At 34.9% G+C, this 14413-nt stretch overlaps 1 protein-coding gene across 1 annotated transcript in view; it reads right to left on the bottom strand.

The window, feature by feature from the left end:
* Positions 1-7879: 7879 nt before the first annotated feature.
* LOC108371992 (uncharacterized) overlaps positions 7880-14413 on the bottom strand; it is a 16730-nt gene continuing 10196 nt past the window's right edge. The window contains exons 2-4 of the mRNA XM_017627623.1: positions 11067-11401; positions 8532-8621; positions 7880-8017 (exon numbers count right to left, since the gene is read on the bottom strand). Of these exons, the coding sequence (XP_017483112.1) occupies positions 7880-8017; positions 8532-8621; positions 11067-11401 (563 nt within the window). The remainder of the gene's footprint in view (positions 8018-8531; positions 8622-11066; positions 11402-14413) is intronic.

Below are 14413 nucleotides of genomic sequence, written 5' to 3'. Positions count from 1 at the left end.
TGGACTTCGTCCGCAAGTTCATACAGATGCCGTTTAATAGTAGCTCCGAGAATTTCCAACTGTAGTCTGACGCTCTTTTGTAGGAAAGAGGGTTAGGCTCCTTTCAATAAAGAAGCGAGAGAGTTGGGATAGGTAACCGTTTACTTTTGGGCACATGCCATCAAATCCATTCCCGGAGACTCCTTCCGGTGGTTGAGGGAGCTTTGAAATATAGTAGTTAAACAGTGGCGGGAAGAAGCTACCACCCTGTGGGACCATCTGTTAAATTTTTCTTGGCTTGGTAGTTTTGTATCTAGAAATTATGACTCACATGATTCGCTGACCGCTGTTTGAGTCCCTGCGGGAGAGAGGAAGTCAAAATGTTTTCTAGTAACGTGGAGTGGCTGACGGTGTCAAATGCCTTTGACAGATCTAATGTTACTAGGACTGTTATTTCACATGGGCGGTTTCCGTTTAGGACGGCTTTCGCTACCGGGGAAGGAGGGTTATCGGACAATAAGACCCTCCCTTGTTGGCCGGTTTCCCCGGTTTAAGAAGGGGGCCATCCTCCCCATTTTCCAGATGTCTGGAATGATGAGAGTGGCCATAGATAGCTTGAGCACCTTGGTAAGGTAGTCTACTCCCGCAGTTGAATTGCTATGCAACTTCACAGCTATGGGTATTCCATACCGTCCCACGAAAACGGCCTTTGTAGACGTAGAAGGCGCCGGTTTGAAAAAACCGGATCAATCACCCTAATACATATATATGTATGAATGTGTAAATTATGCATAAATGGGAGTAGAACAAAAGTATCGATTTATGCATATTAAATTACAATTGCTGGCATACAAATAAGCTGATACGTAGCATTTGTAGATATCTATCAACCAGACATTTGTATCAAATGCGAGTGGGGGGGCGCGTTCACCTACTTATGTACTTATGTACTTCTGTGAGTTGGCACTGACTTTAAGTGAATGTTACTTTCACGATAGTATTTTACAATTTAACATTCATTTCGATGATTTTCTGCAAACACAATTAAACCCGGATTCATATAGATTTGTACATATTAGGGCTGTGCGATTATTCGATTACTCAATCAAGTTGGTTAATCAGTTATTCGGTTATTCAATTACTCGAGTAATCAAAATGTTGATTACCCAAAACGATGATTAATCGAGTTACTTGAAATATAATTACTCAAAAAAATTAATTTTGCTTATTAAAAGAGTTTGCTTTGGAAAAGGCTTATTTTCTTTTTTACACTCTTTATATGAAAAAAAAAAATTAATTTTAATTTTTGAAAGCAGAAAAGTTGTTTTCAAAGTATCAAGGAACTTCGACTTCTTTATATGTAAATAGTACTTTGAAATGCTGATTATTCATTTTACTCATAATGTTGATTAATCATAAAGCAAATTACTCAAATATTTCTGTTTTTGGTTAATCAAAATCTTGGTTACTCGAGTAACTGAACTTTTGAGTAATCATAATTTCCAATTAATCGAATAAGTGAGTTATTTACTTTATGATTAATTAAAATTATGAATAATCAATTAATCGCACAGCCCTAGTACATATACATGTATTTATGTAGGTAAGAACATTCAAAAGTGTATACATATATCTTTATTGATAAAAAAAAAAATGTTACACACACACACACATACGTGGTAAGTGTATTAAAGCGGAGGCGCTTGGCTTTCTTGCTGCCGTTACGATTTTATTGTTATCTTGATGACTGCGCGCGTAGGCCATTGGATTCCCACATGCATACTTGACTACATACCTACATACGTACATACATACATATATAAGATATGCCTTTCTGGTATCTGGCCCATTAGAGTTGGGGCGGCTCAATTACAACGGCTGTTGCCATTTGCTACTGATACGAATATTGCCTCAATATATATATTTATTTTTTTCCTTTTCGAGAGATTTATATTTTTTCGCGCTATCTGCCAGCTACTGTTAGCTGTTTGCAATTTCGATCGCACTACCCCACCAATTTATAAACATACAGGCCCAAGCCAATTCCCCAGCGACGAAGTGAGTATGAATGTACGTACGTACGGTATTCCCTTCGATTCGTACTTGTAACTTGAGGAGTACTTTATGTACACGCAAGAGTAACCGCTGGCAGTTGCGGCGGTTGGTTTGGTTCGAATACATTTCAGAACAAACATAGTACATACATGTGTATATTGATATTTATCCAAACATTTACGTATATTAGGGTGGTAGAAAAAAAAAAATAAAGTCGGATTTTGAATACTCTCATCCCCTAGAATTGTTCTATACCAAAAAAATATACCCCGGTTGTTTTATTTTGAAATCAAAAATATTTAGAGGTCGCTTAAAGCGCTCAAAGTTTTTCATGTATTTCATATGGGGGCCAAACAAGTTTTTGTAGAAATGGTATATAGTTCTCGAATGTAAATATTTTTTATTCGGAAAATTTGGTTTCTCTTCTGGAGACTGCCAATAATAATACCCAATTGTTTATTTAACAATTTTCTATTATTAGCTATTTTTTATAGGAGCCCTAAAAGCCTCAAACAATGAGATGGCGGAACCTATAAAAAATCGCTGGTATTAAAAAATGGTAAAATAAAATATTGGGTATTATTATTGGTAGTATGCTGAAGAGAAACAAAGTTTTCCGAACAAAAAAATATTTACATTCAAGTATTCTATACATTTCTACGAGAACTTGTTTTTTTAGGGACTTGTAAATATTTTTTGTTTTCAAAAAAAAAACCGGGTTTAATTTTTTCGGTATAGTTAAAACAATCCTAGGGGGTGCGAATTTTTGGACCACCCTAACCTACATAGTACATGCACATGCAATAGTGTTTTTACTCTTCGTATTGACGTTTCGCATGCTGTTATCGTCTACTTCCTAATTCCAATCGAATCTTGATTTGTAAGTCAATTGGCTGTTGAGATATAGTGAGCATACATCATACATACATACATATAAGTATATGCCTCAAATTATGCTTATGTTGGCTTTCCACCAGATATTCACCAGATGTTTGAATATTCACCAGGCCAGTCTCTCGCTCTCCGACAACCAAATGTCTGTATGTAAGCGATAGGCTGGAAAGTAAATGCGCTGCTAAGAATCTTGGAAGCATCTACACCTTAAAGCTTCAATAACTTGAATGCTTGCTGGTGAGCGAGTATAAGAGAATTCATGAATTTTCTGCTTCATTGTACACATAGTAGAACGATAACTAGCCACAACTGACTAAGAAGAGCATGCCTTTAAAGTTGGTGTTGCTTTTTTTGGTATAATGATTTATTTAAAAAAAAAGAATGGAAAGCCAAAAACATCATCAATAACCTACTATCCAATGACCGGTGCGCTTTGTCCGAGCTTGCTACTGAAAACATTTGATAAAAACTGTCAAGAGGATTCCGGATGTAGGTTTGAACATTAAACCAAGAAAGACAGCTCTTGTCCCGCTAGCCAGACTGGCAGCTGCCTCGACCCCAATGGGACCGCAGTCCTTTTATTTGAGAGGTTAAGAGACCACCTCTACAATTTAGGAATTTGGTAAGCGACTTAAGTATGTCGCTTTTGTGACGCTGCCAAGGAGTTTTCGTTAAACATCCTTCTGGGGTGTGTGACTGTTTCACACAAAAAGGAGCGGAGCATAGGCACCTCTGGCCAGGAAAGGAGCACATTAGTCCCCTTTAGTTAGAAAAAATGATAGCACTACTGATTTGTGGTTAGTTTTTCCTATTAAAAAGTATCTGCAGATGCGAGGCTTATGCAAACAAATAATACCTATCTACATAGATTGAAAGGTTTCAGTTAACTTAAAAATTAAACTCATTTTGATCCGGTGGCAACGCCTTCAAGAGTATTTTAGAAACAAAGCTTACTAAAACCTCTCCCGTTTGACAGCTATATTTAAGTATTTCATTTAACTTGATGATTAAAACAAATTTTAAATTTCTAAACAAGTGGCAACTCTCCTCAAAAATATTTTCAAAAGAAAGCTTTCTTAACCCTCTCTCGTTTGATACCCATATTGAAATATTTCGTTTAATATTTTAAATAAATTGATTTTGAATTTCTTAACAGGTGGCAACCCCATACAAAAATATTTAGAAATAAATTTGTCTTAAACCACTCTCATTAAGCACTCATACTAAAATATTTGCTATCAATTGTTAATTAAATTGATTTTAAGTTTATGAAAAGTTGGCAACTCTGTTCAAAACTATTTTTGAAATAAATCGTTTTTAAACCCCTTTTGTTGACACCTACATTGTTGTCATATTTGATCTAACTAAATAAATAGTTGACATTAACTTTTGAAAAAGGTGGCAACCCGCTTCAAATATATCCTATATGTTAATCCAAGCATACACACTCACGCCCTAAGAAAGCGTCATATTTTGTCGTGTAAAGTACAAAACCGCTTATCGTCGTTCTGCAAAAAAATTATTGTTGTTTTTTTTTTAATTTTTTTCCTTAGAAACGACCTCAAATTGTTGAATATTGCATTATGTTGATATGCGGTTTTGTACATTAAACGGCAAATATAATATTAGTAGAAATGATGGTAGGAAGGATGAGTTTTTAAAAATGTTTTTTTTAAAAAATTACCTCAGATGATAAAAGTGTTTAAGCTTAAGAAATTAAAATTAATTGAAATTATTGAGCTTTAGGCCGTTCTACCATGTGTCAATTATTGTTGTTTTTTTTAAAACATTTTTTCCTCAGAAATGCCCTCAAACGAATATTGAAGTTTTATAAATCTGGTCTAAAAACCGCAACATTTTTGTTGATGCACCCTAATGTACGAATAATAATGAAATATCGAAAATCTTATCAAGCCACAAACTTTCCCGAGTCTGCCTTGTAACCACTAAATTTTTTTGGGGGTATAAAAGCGAACTTCATTTCACTATCGAATTCCAAATTAAAGTTTAACAGCAAACACAAGTAAACGCATGCAAATATGTACACACAAACAACAAAATTCAACAAAAATCTTCTCACATTTCAACGCATTTCCTTCTACATTTCTCCAGCTCCTATCCCTTGCCAAGAAATGTGTTAACAAAACCGCAGAAACTTTACTTCGCCGTTGGTTTCGATCTTCTGGGTTAGTTGGTTGTTATTCGCATTGTTGTTGGCGGCATACTTCTTGCTTCACGGTTATTTTACGTTATAATGCATAAGCCAAACTAAGCTGGTATGTTGCCAGCTTCTGCTATCCTTTCATTGATAGAACGGAAACCGACAAACCGACTAAGATGTCGATGCGAAAGCCACGACTGAAGCCATTGAAGTTGGTTGCTTTACTCAAAATGAGTTTGTTTTACCCCTTTTTGCAGGTCGTCAGTGGTTAGAGTTTGGAAGGGGAAGCGAGGAAGATAGTTTTGTTTACATTTGTTTTTTTAGTTTTTTGGACAAGGGTTTTGAAGTTTACTAATGAGTGAATCCGCACAATTGCGGTTTGGTCAAGAAAATTTCAGCCAGAAATATACTTTCTACGGCTATTGTTTTAATGAAGTTTACGAGCAGTTTCACTTTTTCGAACACTACTTTTGAATTTCTGTCTCAAATAAAAACCGATTCATGCAAAAACGATATTTCATGTTTAAATTAAAAAAAAAACTTGCATACTATTTTTTATGCCTTGTGCACATCCTCAACTTCCAATGCCGCTGTGCAGGATATACGAATCGACATAAAGGTATGTGTGTGAAATGCCATCGGAATTGCAAATATTGCATCGAAATTGTTGCGTATGCATTGTCTGGCAAAAAACAATAACGCATTTCAAATTGGCTGAGTGCAAAATGTTTATCTTTTTTATTGGCAACTAAACAAAAAAAAAAAACAAGTTCGAAGCAGTCGGTCAGTTCAACGAGCAGGAGGGCATCAGCTGCCAGTTGGGTGTCAACAATGACACGTTATGCCATCAACATATTACAATTGTAGTTGTTGTGTCATTTCCACACCATGTCAAAAGGTGTACGACAGGAGCGCCATGCACATTGGAGTTGGAATTTTAATTGAAAAGTGGTCCGCGGGGGTATATGTACGTACATATTTCAGTAGAAATACGCATCGAGTTTTCATGTTGACATTAACTATGCAAAAACTGCAATAAAAACGTTTAGTACGTGGCACAAAAGGGCAAAAACTATCCATTCAGTTAGAAACTCTTGAAAGAGGAGCAATAAAAACTTCAAATTAATTAGCATTATTTGAAGTTTTGTGCACATAGGCGTGCATATCCGGTGCGCACGTGTATATATTTACATATGTACCAACAGTCACGGAATGGAATGGAATTTCCAAGCACTCAGACATTATTGGCCATTGTGCTTAGGGTCTCGAGAGAGGATTTAGAAGAAAGGCATATATAGGTGGGTTGGCAATTCATTGCTCCTCTGCAAACTTATCAGACTGCTTTGTGAATCTTAGCTGTTTGTTGAGGGAAACAGAATGTATATCGTCCCTTCTCAATACATCCGACCGAAAAATGTACCATCTAAGTCGGACGAAGGCTCGTAGGGCTCGTAGATTACTCCGTCATTGTCTGAGAAGGAATTTTGCTACCACCCTGTCAGGCCTTTTTAGGAAACACTTGGTTGTTTTGCAGCTGTCAATTCGACACCAATGGCTCGCATGCGTTTTATTTATGAGACCCTTGATGGACCCGATCGTTCTCGCTATGCTTGGCCCTAAACATGGCTGTGGTCCAATTAGTCGCTCTAGAGAACCACAGTTCGCCAATTCATTAACCGTATCCTTGCTTTGAACGCCGTAGAGTACTGACACCCACACAAGTGCAAGCACATTCTAACTTGTAATAGAGTTTAGCCTCAACTTACATTCCTGAACTAACTTTGACGTGGTGCGAGCGGTCTCAAAGGCCTTTAGATCAGCTTGGCTGTTATTGCGGATACTGATTTGATGTCCGCGTAAGCTTTTTTCAGTTATCCAGTCTGCTACTTTCTGTATTGCAAAGACTTCCGATTGAAAGACCGTTGCGATTGCACCCAAAGCAGTATAGCATCTGAAGTTACCGTCCAGATGCCATCCACCTCCAATAGCATTTTCAGTCTTTGAGCCGTCGGTATAGAAAGTTTACACCGAGCTTCCCAAGAAAGGTATTGCTTTACCAACCATCTAAGTAATTCTCTGTGCCCGAAACTCCGTTCGTCAACCCACCGTTTTTATTGCCTCCTTTGGGATCGCTAACTCCAGAGGGGCGGGAAAATCCAACGAAGCATTAAAAGCCTTTACTGACGTTGTACCCATGGTGCCGGTAATGTCTACACGCTCCTTCGTAGTCTGTTTAACACAGAAACTGCCTTACTGCGTGAATTACGATTAGATAGTGACCCGCTAAAACCTCAACCAAGAGTAAGAGCTGTGGCTTTGTAAATGTGATGAGTGACCTCGACCACTCCTGTCCACCCTCGGCCAGAAGGACCTTGCAATCGCGCATGGTTTTCGCCCAGCACACGCTGAGCTGACTTGAGACCCATAGCAAGAGTATACCACAGGTGATGATAATGTTCCAAGGGTACCTTTCCTAGCCAATTCGTCAGCCGCACTTACCTGTATTATTCTATGCATGCCGACTATGCGCAAAATATGTATTTTTTTATTATTACATTATTTTAATTAAATTTGTTTATCAGTGCGCAAGTAACATACAAAAATTGGATACGGACCCACATTCCCATAAAGAACCTTATGTGACTATTTTAAGAATATTTGGGGGAAAAATGGGCATTCACTTTAGTGCTAACTTTTCCGAATTGATGTTCATTAGATTTAATAAATGGGTTTGATCCGTTTATAAATTTACTCCACATTCAATAAAGTTGTAAAATTTTTCGTTCATATTCATTGCTGGTATTCCTCGTAGTTATAGTCCTCGTAATAATCGTCGGCATAATTTTGTAATGCTATAATTGATCCCTCATCTTGCACTTGCCTAAATTGAATAAGTATGATCAGATATGTCGTTACACCGCAGAGCATCTAAAAATAGTCAGAAAAATTAAAAGGCTTTAAAACTACCTCAGGTACTCTACATATGTGACTTAAGACTAAAACTGCAGTTGTGTATAAATAACTGAACAAATATGATACATATCTGTGTTCGTATGGAAAAGTAGCTTATGCCGAAAGGCTGGCTTTAGTATAAATCGGCATTCGCAGCATACGATGCGAATGACTCACTGGCGCTGAGCCGTTGAAGAACTTTTGGCAAATAAACGTGCAAGAAATAGTTCCAATACGAGCAAGTCAATATTCTCATTAAGTCTCATCAAAATATTGATTGTCGTTTAAAGAATAAAGGGAATGCTGCATTATACTAAAGCCCCAGCGTTTCGACATAAGCTACTTTTCATACGAACACAGATATGTATGTTTATATATATATTATTTTTGATTATACTTACATATAAATACATACATATCATCAAATCCAGGGTTAATAGGTATAATTGCAAAAGCACTTTGCAAATATAGAAAAATTGCGAAAACTTACCTGAAAAAAGGTGTTGTTGTTAATTGCTATAAATCCACAAGCGGTGAATTCTATCTTTTGTTTTATTGTTTTCGCTAAAAAGTTGTCTATCTGAAAGGAAAAAAGAATAGATTTAATTTCTCACAGAAATTTTACCTTCTCTTTAGCATAATTTTCTCGTACGTGATTTGGGTGGCTTGCGTTCTTCAACTGGATACGAGCAATTAGCTGCTTTGTTTTATTTGCCTGAAAAGAGAGAACAAATATACTTATGTATGTATGTAAGACTATAAGTTGACAACAACTTGATATGTATTTATAAGAAAATCATTTAAATTTGAAAAGGAATGTCAAAACCTATTTTTAAATGGGAATAACTAATGAAGTAAGTCCCCAGTCTTAATGATGAAGTGCTTGCATATGGGTATTTCCAAACTGGCATTACGTGACGCTTGTATGTCAAAGTGCTAAAAAAAACTGAAAAAGTAAAAATTTTAAAAAGTTTTTTTTAGGTTTGCATAGCATTTAAATGGCCCCTGGTTCAGCAAAAAAAGGATCAGTCCAGAGCCTTCGTATTGAACAAACAAAACCTTTTAAAACTTTTTTCGTCTGACACCCGTATTAAGATCAAAAAAAAAAAAAATAATCAATCAGACTAAAATTGAATGCGCTATAAGACTGTGTACTGAAAAAAATTCTAACACTTACGAGAAAAACAGTTTGGAATTTGTTTTAATATTTATTGTATTTTTTGTGGTTTTTTTACAAATTTTTAAACTTTGGTTTATATGAGGTTTGTAAGAGAATGAACTGTATTCCAATCGAAATTTCTTAAGAATAAAAAATAAACATATTTAGAGGTTACACAATATCACTTTGTATTGGCGCGCTATAGATATGACCGATACTGTATGTAATTTTTTTTGATTTTTAGATTTTATTGTTTTAAAAGAAACATTTTTGTTATTTTTTCATAATTTTTAGAAATTTATTTTATTAATTTTTTCTTTTTTCAATTAATTTATTTTTTAATTTAGTTAACTTTTTTCTTAATTTTATTGCTTTAAAAAGAATTTGTCTATTCACTTAATTTTTAGAAAACTTATTGCTTCTTTCAATTAGTCTTTCGAAAGACAGAAAAACGCTTTCAATCTTAAAAGATAATACCACGTTCAAATTGACGAGTTAAACATGTTAAATGGGCTTAAACAAGTTAAATGAACAAAATGTGTATATCAACAAGCTAAATCGCATGCAATTGTTGTTGGAAAATTTAACCCGTTAACTCATTTAACTCGTTTGAAAACCAGACGTGCACTTTATTATACTAAAATTTAATGGGCTACAAAACTGCATACATAAAAAAATTCTATAAAAAAATTAAAAAATTTTTAAATTTGTAATGTACTCATTTTTCTCAACTTCGGTGTAAAAAAAAATTCATTACTCAAATTATTGTGGAGTGCACCCCATAATACTATACTTAAATATTGCGCAATACTCAGAGCTACTATTGTGATTGAAAAAAATTTTTTATTTTTAGATGGCATTTTTTCGAAAACTTTTTTTTTATCAAAAAATTGTATGTGAATATTTTTTCAAGAAAATATTTTTTTTTGAAATATTTCTTTTCACAGAGAATTTTAATGTGTGTATGTGTGATTTTTTTTAATTTTTTCCTCGCTCCGTTCTCGAAATATTTCCAAAACTATAAAATCAATTTTTTTTTTTGTGCTCTAAAATTTTTAAAAAGTATATTAATGATGCTCAAATTTCATACTTAATTAATATTTATGTTTATTCATCAACCCTTAAAATTTGAAACAAATCAAACACATGAATTGTGAACCGCGTCCGTTTTGGTATGGAACCCCCCATATACATACATAGGTATGTATGTATGTATGCACATCACGCGAGCGGAACCCTAATCAAAAGCTTGTCGCAAAAAAAATGCTTACCTCATTGGCAGCTGCATCGCAACAACGCGTTAAGAGGGCGAGATGAGTTAAAAAGTACGTCAAAGTTGTGGTAATCCAAAAAAATTCCATCCAGTTAAATTCTCTTTCATACCATTTAAATAAATACAAATAATAACCAGTTGAGATGGTCGAATAAAATACGAAGCCGAAGTGAATTAGCACAGCGAAACTGGCATAATCATTTAAGGCTTCAAAAATCTCCACCAACTCCGTGCGAGTGCGATAAATGTATAAAAGTTTCGAAAAGTTTTCATCGTCAACATTTTCAAATATACCACTAGTATTTAAGGCATTGTTTCGCACAAATTGAGGCTTGCCGTTTTCACTGTTATAAGCTTACCACCAACAAATTGAATTGGCGAATGCGTATCGTTATCAAATGCAACAGTGTTGAGATGAATATAAAAAACAAACTACACATTATTGTATAGAAGACATAAATGCCAATCGCTAAATAGGTAAGAATGTATTCCATGTGAAAAAATCCCACGTACATACACGCGTTTGCACATAAATACGGCACAGTCATAAGTAAATATTTGTTGTGGAAATACGAAACGCTCTCCCATCGCACATGCTGCGGCGTATTATTGCGCGCCAGTGATTTATCCAATTTTAGTATTTTATTCAATATTTCAATAAGCTTATTAGTTTTGCGTACACCCAAAAAAGATACAACAATGAAATCCATTACACATAAAAATAAATCCAAGAGTTGATTAATGCTGTATGAGCGTAGGTTGGTGAATAAGCTCCAGAACAGCGCTGGTGCAGTCAGTGTGTAAATGTGCAAAGCAATTATAGCCGCTTTGATGAGCAGCACAAACTGGGTGTAGGCCTTTTGACAACTGCTGGGCGTTGTGATTTCATATTGATTGCGGACATTGTAGCAAGGCAATATGCCGAATGCTTTTAATGTGAAAATGAACCAGTCGATGTCTTTTAGTGTTGAGGGATCTGTTTTGTAGGTGGTCGAGCGAAGACGCTTAATGTGGTTTAGGTTTTGTGCGCGCATGTTGCTTTTTTTTAGTTTTAGTTTTTTGTTATTTGTTGAACTATCACAATTTATGTTTTGAGCACAATTTCCATCACTAGAACTTAAAACTTCGTTTCTAAAATATTTTGAATATTCCTACAATTTTATAAGTATTTAATAAGAATGCATTTAATAAGAATGCTAAAATTTTAAATAGAACAATTTCCGCTTTTCTCTTTGGTAAATATTTATATTAGCTGCACACAACAAAATATATAATAAATAAATTCATTACACCATGGCGTATGAGTGATATGCACATACTCCTGCTACATTTGCACCTACATATGTGTGCACATTAAGGTGGCCCAAAAATGCATGTGAAAAAGTAAATTCGAATTTTTATTGCTCTTACCCGCTAGCATTGCGTTGGTACTCCATCCGAAAATCCTTATGGCTTCTTTCATAAAAAAATAAAATAGATTTGAAGTGCCTTTATGCAGTGAGATTTTCAAAAATATTTGATTTATGAAACATATATATTAGCTAATATATTTTCGAAGGTATTTAATACTCGAAATTTTATTTATATTCTTATAAATCGATCCTACACATCGTGCACTTTCTTCAAAGGTGTCTTAATTAAGTATTTACCTTATCTTATCACTTTAACTGAATAAAAATTTTCAAATAAGTGGCAACCCGCTACAAAAATGTTCTCGGCAGTAAAATTTCTTAAAACTCTTTAGTTTGATACCCGTATTGTAATATTTCATTTATCATATCAATTAAATCAAATGAACATTTTCAAATGGGTGGCAACTTTCCACAAAAAATAATTTCAACTGTGCGACTTCTTAAATCTCTTTTGACAGCCATATTGATTGAAATCTTTAGTTTATCTTATTAATTTATTTAAACTGAAATTTTGAAACAGGCGGCAACTCTCTAATTGTTTTTTTTTTTCTATATTTTAGTATGGAAAACCTTGAACGCTTTGAGCGACCTCTAAAATTTTTTGTGCAAAATGAAAAAAGAGGGGTATATTTTTCGGCATAGAGCAACCCTAGGTTATGAGAGCATTAAAATTCCGACTTTACTTTTTTTTTAAGCCACCCTAGTGTACCTATACATATCGGTATGTGTATTTGTGCATGTTTCCTTGTGGTTAAATATTGCACATAATTGAAGATTCTTATCGAAACGAAGTACTTACACTAATTGAAAATATGTACTGTGAGGTTCAGGTTAGATCAAAAGATTTTGTATTCAGTGCAAGCTTCAGGGTTTGTTTCTGTTTTCGCTGGAGGTGCTACAATAAAAGCATGAAATGTGGCCTTAAAATTCAAATTAATAAAGCTGACACTGTTGTATTGTGTGTTTCGAAAAATAATCAAAGAAAATCCTACCTAAATCCTAATTTTAATAGCGCTACATCTACATTCGAACTTAACTCCGCTTGAACAAAATTTCCTATAGCTTAATGTACGACCGGTTGGGTGATACACCCAGTGAAGTGTCAGGCTTGCTAGTGGAAACAGCGGACTGCATTTAAGGTGAAAACTTTTCAGAAAGCTCTTTCAACAGAGCAAAAAGGTCGTATCAGTGAAATGAGGAGAGAGGCTGCTCCAACCGAAAATTTCTTAGACAGCAAAAGAGGGAATCGTTGAGACACTAATTCGAGTCATTAAAGAAATCCCTTCAATAGTTAGAATAGCTATTTTTTGTATGGGTATACGCTTCTTAAGGAAGCAAGGTGGCACCTGTACAAACAACTAAGAGACCCAAAAATTCTTTCCTCAAGCATGTTTCGTTCGTTTTCGTTTGATGGACTCGTTCGCAAGTGTTTTCTTCTAAAAGTTTCCTTCGACTACTGGTGATCATATGTGGAAAAGTTTTGGTAACTCGCAAAAGATTAATCAATCCACATTGCAACACCTTGTATCTCGACCGTAATTTTAGAAAGCGATGGTAAAAGCAAAAGCCCTGACTATTAGTGAGTTGAGTTCAAGTTTCGCCATCCCAACTTAGTTAGCTCCCAAACCGGTCTAACCCGGCACTTCTGACTCGTTTAAACGGCATGTAAATGTAACTTTTCCAGCAACTTAACAAAGTTTTCAAAAGTATTGGGTTGAACTGCATAAAAGCTTTAATGTATTTTCAAACTGCTCAAATATGCAAAGAAAGTTATGGAACCTAAATGATGTTCATATTGCACAAAAAACAAAAAACAAAAACAAAAAAAAAAATCAGGCAACATAACAAAAGCAGTTCGCCGGCCATTAAGCCATTAAAGCAGCGTTTCCACAACGTCGTAATTTGCCACCGGCTTTTTAAGAGCAGCTGTTGGAATTTTAAACTTTTCAGAATAATGTTTGAACGATTTATAACTTTGTTGGCTTTTTTTTTTTTTGGGTTTATGTATAAAAACTTTAAAACGCAACAATTCAATAGCATGGCCATCAGTAACAGGCAGCAGCAACAAAAAGCATAAAGGCAAGAAAAAATTTAAGGACATACCAGTGTTTTTTTTTTTGTGGAGAAAAATGTGCATACAAGTCGAGTGTGGCAGTCGAAAAGTGGCAAGCGAAATATTTATGAACAAAAAAATGTCAACACAAAAAAAAAATTACAGCAGCGGTAACATGTTAATATTGAGCAAATGTATTTATGTATGTATGTAGCAACATTGTAGCATTGCACGACACAATAGTGACATGTTTGTGGCAAGTGAAATTTTAATTGGACGAACGTTGTTGTTGTTGTTGTTGTTGTATGCAGTCACATGTGACTTTGTCCGCCACTCTTTTGCATAAATAATAAACAAAATGGCCAGCATACAAAATGGCCAGTCGATAACAAAGGGGAAAAAATAGGCAAACAAATACATATACATAAAAGCAACAACCATTTTATGGCATTTTCGTTGCAAGTGTTGCAAACTA

This window comes from Rhagoletis zephyria, unplaced genomic scaffold, assembly GCF_001687245.7.
Source record: "Rhagoletis zephyria isolate East Lansing unplaced genomic scaffold, Rhagoletis_zephyria_1.1 Rzeph_scaffold_05352, whole genome shotgun sequence".
Taxonomy (NCBI): Eukaryota; Metazoa; Arthropoda; class Insecta; order Diptera; family Tephritidae; genus Rhagoletis; species Rhagoletis zephyria.
Note: the sequence above shows the minus strand (reverse complement) of the source record. Positions and strands in the feature narration are given on the sequence as shown.